This window comes from Aphidius gifuensis, linkage group LG5 (assembly GCF_014905175.1).
Source record: "Aphidius gifuensis isolate YNYX2018 linkage group LG5, ASM1490517v1, whole genome shotgun sequence".
Lineage (NCBI taxonomy): Eukaryota > Metazoa > Arthropoda > Insecta > Hymenoptera > Braconidae > Aphidius > Aphidius gifuensis.
This window is the reverse complement of record NC_057792.1, coordinates 13,676,934-13,684,778: the sequence shown is the minus strand read 5'-3', so window position 1 is coordinate 13,684,778 and position 7,845 is coordinate 13,676,934. Positions and strand designations below refer to the sequence as shown.

General features: G+C 31.0%; 1 protein-coding gene across 1 annotated transcript; it reads right to left on the bottom strand.

The window, feature by feature from the left end:
• Positions 1 to 380: 380 nt before the first annotated feature.
• LOC122856432 lies at positions 381 to 1,616 on the bottom strand. Its single transcript, XM_044158100.1, has 2 exons — positions 996 to 1,616; positions 381 to 935 (listed from the first exon to the last, which is right to left on the bottom strand). Exons 1-2 carry the CDS (start codon positions 1,614 to 1,616, stop codon positions 381 to 383), a joined length of 1,176 nt encoding a protein of 391 aa, XP_044014035.1.
• Positions 1,617 to 7,845: the final 6,229 nt, after the last annotated feature.

The window sequence follows — 7,845 nt, the reverse complement described above, 5'->3', positions numbered from 1 at the left end:
TTTTCCTGCTTACACCAAACTCAATTAATGCTGTATGGGACAAATTGCCAGAAAAATTTAAAACAAAAAAAGATTTTCTTCAATATAAACGCTGCATTGAACATTATCATCATCAAGACGAAAAATCAGATGAATTTGACGGGCCATCACCCATGATAAAAGATTGTACATTATGTCAAAATAAAAATAAATGAAAAAAAAAATTTTAACATACATTGTTGGTTCATTTATTATAATAATAATTTTTGATTTTCAGTAAGGAGAAAATAATATATACAACAATTTTATTTTCATGTACATTATTTGATTTATTTATTTCTTATTCTTTGTTTTACATATTCTTTTTATAAATATAGGATTGGTAAGTTTACAGGCATATATTAAACGAGCTTGCGTACTGAACCACTAATTGGATTATATTCAACAATTCGATCATGTAAAATCAAACAATAAGCTGATGTTTGAGCTGGAAATTGTGTTGTTGATTCAAATTCGAGTCGAATATCTACTGGTCCAGATTTTAAAAATTCATTTTGCTTTGAACAATCTATGACAATAAGTGGAGCTTCTTCCAAAAATTTTTGTCTTGTAAATAATGGTTGTGGTGTTTCTGTGTAATAGTAGGAAGCTTGGAAATATGCAAACATATCATATAATAATGAGAATTGACTATGAGCAAAATCAATATTTAAAGTTCCATAAGGATATGATTGTGAATTTAAAAACAGCTTAACATCACGCAAGTTACAATGATCAAAAACACTTGAATTGTTTGTTACAGAGTTTTTTCGTCCTGTTTGGAAGCCTAAAATTATGTATCTCGGTTTTTCCAATTGTGTTGATGTTTTCACACTCCAATTTTGTTTTGTAGTTGCAAGTAATAGTGGATACTCATACGATTCCCATGTACGAAAACTGATTGCTATGGATGGATCCTTGGCAATGTAATTTCAAAGTTGAATTTTCTGCTTATCAGACACTTTGATATATGGAACAATCCATTCCACTTTTTGAAGTTTAATTTGTATTTTTTCGCCACTTTTTCCTTCCGCAGGTTGTTCTTGTAGACAGGCATTCACATCACTATTTGCTCTTATTAGGATGAGTTCATGTTTTGCATTCATAATTATTTCTTTATAATCTTCAGCAAATCCTAGCAGCAGGCTCAGTGGTATTGATATATCAAAATAACCACTCGAATCAAATAATGATTCTTCATCAGACATTAACCATCCGGCATTCTCCAATAATGATTTTTGATTTGGACTTAAGGAAATATATCCTTTCATAAGAGTCGTAAGACCAACATTTTTGCTCCGATCAATTTCAATTGCATTTATCTCATAGCGAATTTCTTCAAACAAGTGTGCTATTGCCATTCGTACCAATGAAGTTGTTTTTGGCACAGATTTTCCGTCACTTGTAAGAAATTGTCCAGTAATATGTAGTGAACTTTTACTTGGTAGTACACATAAATCTTGATGTTGAATTCCAATCCGGATTTCATCGTTGTTATTGAATGTTGAAGAGCCATAAGGCTGACGAGCATGTAACTCACAATGGGCAATCGATTCATCAAAAATGATTGGTTCTTGTATACTTAAAATTTCATCCATGGTATAATACAAAAAAAGCAACAGAATGACGCTTTTATTTCCGTAGATTTTGTTGACGTGGACTGAGACCGAGACTCGTGAGAAACTGAATACTCTGATGTGTTATCGCTTTGCTTCTTTGCTTTTGACTGATTTTTTTTTGGCATAATGTCTCGCATTTATAGCTTTGTCCAATTATTTTATTATTATGTTTATTCTTTTTTTCTTTTCTTCTAAAAACGATGCCCATATTTTTTTGTCCTATTTGACACTTTTAATGTGTAGTCGAATTGTAATCGTTTCGCCACGAAAATTCACCATCCTGATCGACAATTTTTAATTGCAATTGATGTATTGCTTGCACTGTGACTGGCAGATAAATGACATGAGATGGTACTTCAACAATCTTATATCCAGGAGGCACAACTGAGAAAAATTCATGTATTGTGTGAACTTTGTGCTGATTCATATATGCACCAGTTGTTATGTTACACTGAATTTGAAGTGTATTGACCTTTAATATGGCAACAGGCAAGTCAGATTTATGTAGAATATCAGCTTCGAAAATTCGTTTTGCCCAACAATCTTCTAATCGAGTCTTCTATTTCAAAATGAATACGTTTTTTACATTTAACCTCACTATGTAGTTCATTGTTATTTGGTTTGATACTAATAGTAACGTCATTCTGACATATTGCTTTTTGGATATAACTTTCAATATCCTCAATTTCATAACTTCCTGTTGGAATTGTAAACAGTTTACAACCTTCAATGTAAACTTTATTGTTACCAACGTCAATATTCGGTATAGAATCAAATGTTGTAAACTCGACAAGCCCAGCAACGTAATTTTTATTTGCTGACAACTCAATCGGTGGGAAGTATTGTGTTTCAAGAGTCAATGACCTGCCCGACAATGTCAACGTAAATGAATCATCCATGACTAATGATTATTTTAGCATGTGTCATGATTATTTATAGTCTCTTGCCAGCCAGAAATTTGAGACATAGATGATCGCAAACAATTGTATTATAATTTTGATATTTTTCATAATTATATTTAATGCTACCAACACCGAGATAATTAATCAGTTTTTGTGGAGGCTTCAAATCACCAAAGTTATCGAAATAAATGGCATCATTGAGCCGTTTTTTGTTTGCAACCCAATTTGTACCAGCACCATCTTTATCATCAAGATTTACAATTGCTAACTCATTTTTACGAGGACCATTATTGGTAAACCATTTCTTATGAAAACTCCTCGGAAATAAGGAATTTTAAAAGCTTTGGCGTATTTGATGATATCAATATTTGTGAGAGCTCGATGTGGTAGCATTACAAGTTTTTTTTCTTATTTACATTTTTTGCGGGCTTTAAAAAGAGACCTAGTCCTTTTTTATAAGGAGATAAAAAAAATCCTTTGCCCAATACAATTGATTCCATTTTCTTATTATGACGTTGATTTTCTCGTAGTAATTTTTTTGCTGCATGTACAACATTTATTGTCTTTGAAATTAATGCTGCACCACCCGTCATAGCACCAGATCCACTCAAACCAGCAAACAGTGGTATTAAAAATAGTAGTATACTACCATCACTGTTATTTTCTTTATTCAATGGAAGAGGTAAAATTCGTGGTAAACGAATTTTTTCTTTTCCACCAACTTTTTTGACAGCAACACGTGCACTTTCCAAAACCGTCTTTATTGGATCAGTGATTCCAGGCTTTATAGATTGTTTTGATATATCTGTAATCCTATTGAGACTTGTTGAATACTTTTTATATTTTCGTTTTGTGATGATTTTATCTTTTTCATCATTCTTTTTAGTTGTTTATGATTTCTTGATTTTATGATACATATGACCCATACGAAGTTTCGTTTTCAAATTCATCGCAGTTGTCACACCCCAAGCTATGGCTCTTTCACCAAGTGACGAATCTTTGGCAAATACACGTTGCCAAGCTTTATCGGCAAGTATTTTATCAGCTTTATGTCGTTCTTCGAGATTATCAGGATTTTTTAGGTAGCTTATATCATGCTCACGACAATGTTCATCCAACGGATTAACACCGCGATCACCACGAGCTAATCTTTTATCGAGCTTTGTACCCGGACCACAATAATTATACTGTGGAACGTGTAATTTAAATGGCAGGCTATTGATAATACTGTTCAACAGACCCCTTCCTTTTTTTTTTATGTTTTTTTTTTTTGCACGTTGATGCTCAATCATTGTCTTTGAAGAACTAGCTACATTCAATTTTTATTTTTCCCGACGATTTTTCCCGAGTATTTATCTGTTTTCACGTTAGTACAGATTAAGCTAGCAGCTTGTTCAGTTGTAAAAAAAAAACATGGAATTTCAAGAACAACCATTAAAGTCGCCAGTCATCAATTTTGATCAAGTTGTGCAAAAAACTGCTCCCAAAAAATCATGTGAAAAAAGACATGGAAGTTTATTACCGAATAGTGTGAGAGGTGTATTTTGTGGACCTTCAAATTCTGGCAAAACAAACGCTTTTTTTGCAATAATAATTCACCCAAATGGATTAAGATTTGAGAATGTTTGTGTGTATTCCAAATCGCTTAATCAGCCAAAGTACAAATTTCTCGAAAAAATTATTAATATTTATTTTCCATTCAATGAACATGAGAAAGTTATTCAACCTGAAGAGGCTAGACCAAATTCACTGATGATTTTCGATGATATATCTACAGAAAAACAAGATAATGTTCGAGCATTTTTTTGTATGGGTAGACATCAAGCAGTTGATAGTTTTTATTTATCTCAGACCTATGCTCACATACCCAAACATTTGGTGAGAGATAATGCCAATTTTTTTGTACTTTTTCGTCAAGATGAAAGAAATTTAAAGCATATACACAACGGTCATGTAAATACTGACATGGAATTTGATAAATATGGATTCCTTGTGATTGACAAAGATAGTGACATTAATAATGGCCGATACAGAAGAGGTTTTAATTGTTATATTAACATTACAAACGATTCTGCTGAAAATACAGTTTCTCCCTCTGCTACCGCCACTGGTACATCTACTATCTAAATAACAATATTAGATAATTGAGGGTCCGGATGCAATAACCAGTCGAGCGCTCGAAGACAAGAAAACGCTATGTTTCGGTGGGTGGAAAATAAGAAAAATTAAAATTGATAAATCAGAAAAATAAAAAATACAGCCGTTAATAGAATTAAAAAATACATATTTTTCTTCAAGTAAATTTTTTTAAATAATAATTAGTTAACGTGATAAAAAATAAAAACAAAATTTTTTTTTTTTATAAAAATACTTTTTTTTAATCATATAACTCGTGACAACTTCTTTTAAAATTAATAAATCGACTTGAATTTTTGACTGTAGCTTCATTATAAGCTGCCTATTACAACGGTTTGAGCAAAAAACTCATTTATTTATATTGTTTAATTTTTATTATATGATTGTTTAACGTCGAGGAAAAATTCAATCTGTCTAACTTTGAATGAAAAAAGAGTCGAAGAAATTCAAAAATTGAGTAACTTGTCAGTGGCAATATTGTTGAACAGTATATCAAGAAGTTTTATACGAATTTTTAGACATTTTTATTAATTATTTACCGAGTTATTAATTTAACAACAAATTGCGAGCTGCCGTTAGGACTATATATGCGTGGTCTTCGGCCCCTTCTCTCGTGAACGCCTATGTTCGCGCGTCTGTTTATCCATATAAATACAAGCAGTACGCGCGCGGTAATTCAATGATTGAAATAAAAAATTTATAAATATTTATGTGAAAGATAAAATTTATCCGGCTACTCAAGGTCTCTTGGAGTTATTATTTCAACAATCAACTAATGGATCTATTATTCGGAAAGTTGATCGAGAAATTTTTATTGAAATTATAAAATTAACAAATGCACATCGTAAAAATTTCAAACCTGATGGTGCATTTCTGACAAACAGGACATAAAAATATAAAAATTATGTATCACCGTTTGTCAAGCCTTTGAAAAAACAAAAATTAGCAATTTTAAATTGGCAATAATAGTCACGCTAATGAAATTCTTTCAATTATTGAAGAATTAAGAGAAGTTGGTATTATTTGTTAATATATATGTTCATTCAGTCTTTAATAAACAGTTATTAAAAGAACATTGGAGTGGAATAATGTCTAGTGTTGATATATTCGGACGTCAATTATCAAATAAACGAAAATATTCTATCGGAGGAAAAAGTGATGGCGATGCAATAAGAGGACCACCTGGAGAAGGTTTCAAATTTACAGAAGACGGAAATTATGACATTGCAGAAAAAAAATTATGACACATTGCTGATGCTCAAGACATGAATGATGCTGTCTCAAAAAAAGTAGCACTGATTCTGATTAAAAATGAAACTAATAATCTTAGAATAATGCAAGAAAATAGTCAAAAATATAACACTGAAGTCATTAGTAAACTGACAATCAAAGTGGACACATTGCAAAAAAGTGTTGAAAAATCACGTCATACATTAGATGAGCTGATTACAGAAGTTGCAAGTATATCTCACTATTTGACAGAAAATTTGGGAGTACGTTTAGAAAATCAAAAATAAAACTGAATAAAACAACAGAAAATAATAATGAAAAAGAAGACAATAACTATTTGAGAAGCGTTGTGGCACATGAGCTACACAAGCCTGCTCGCAGATATTATCAACGTAGACATGTTGACATTGGAGCTCTCGATGAAACATGGCAATGCTATCTTGTCGACATGAGTGCATATGCTTCCGTAAATGAAAATTATAAGTTTATACTTACAATAATTGATAATTCTTCCAAATATGCATTTGCTGTACCACTCAAGACAAAAAGTGCAAAAGATGTTACTGCAGCGATGAAATCTGTTTTACTGAAAGGTCGATATCCAAAAAAACATTTACATGTCGATCAAGGCGAAGAATTTCACAACAGTGAATTTAAGAATCTCATGAAAAAATATAATATAAATATGTACTCAACATATAGTACTTTAAAAGCAAGTATAGTCGAAAGGTTTAATAGAACCCTGAAAAATCGAATGTGGGAAAGATTTACATTTCAAGGCAGTTATAAATGGTTGACTATACTTCCTGAATTGATTAGAAATTATAATCATACAAAGCACAGAACTATAAAAATGAAACCAAAAAATGTAACTAAAACAATGAAAAGGATATAATGAGGGGAATATATCATAATCAAAATCCAATGTTTTGTGTCACATCAAAGTTGGAAAAAAAATTTAAAATTGGTGATAAAGTGCGAATAAGTGAATATAAAAAAATTTTTGAAAAAGGCTACACTCCCAATTGGACAACTGAAGTTTTTACAACCACAAAAGTATTGAATACAATACCGATAACTTACAAGCTTGCTGACTATCAAGATAACAATGTTGAAGGATGTTTTTATCAAGAAGAAATGAGTCCAGTACGCTATCCGGATATATATCTTACTCCTTCTACTATTCTATTGTATCCCTGTATAAACGAGAAGTTTTTCTGAAATTTTATCATTCGAATATCAAGACTGTAAGGAAAGGTAAGAAAGCAATTTAATAATATACATATATACATTGATAATTAGTATTATATTTTATACATATTTATTTGCTTAAAATGAAAATGTTTGTAGAAAAACAGCATTCAATAGAAATGGAACAACAATTAAATAATGTTGCTAAAATGGAGAGCAAATTGGATGTTAAAAAAATGTCTGAGTTGGAGGGTAATAGAGAGTACAAAGTAACAGCTCTACAGAAGATTCATAATGAATACAATGGAGTTATGGCTACATTAAATGATGAATTTAATGTCTTTCTACCCAGCAGAATTGCCAAGTTTATGAAAAATAATGATTATTTTACAAAAATCGAGAAAACAGGGATCGATGGATACTTGGATCTTCTTTTTTTGGGAGGAAAATACAACAAATGTGAGTTCATTTTCTCATAAAACGATAAAAATTAGAAAAAGTTTGTGAGCTCTTCTTCAAATGTAATTATTATTATCTAGACAAAAAAAAAAATGATTATAATTTAAAACTGATAAACATCAAGACTAAGCGACTTCCGAAAAATTGTAAATTATATTAGTAGGGTTTGGAGGGGGACCCAGAAAAAAAAAAAAAAAATTCAAAAAATTCAAAATCGCGGAGTTTCAGGTATGAACATAGTTTTTCTAAATCGATACTGTATTTTTTTTTTGCACCAAAATGTTCCTTAC

Bases quoted from the DNA above. Each gene is read 5' to 3' on its own strand.
- LOC122856432 (XM_044158100.1), bottom strand. From the start codon at position 1,616: ATGGATGAAATTTTAAGTATACAAGAACCAATCATTTTTGATGAATCG. The intron at 936-995 runs GTTCCATATATC...TACATTGCCAAG, and splicing joins TTCAAAAAGTGGAATGGATT to GATCCATCCATAGCAATCAG.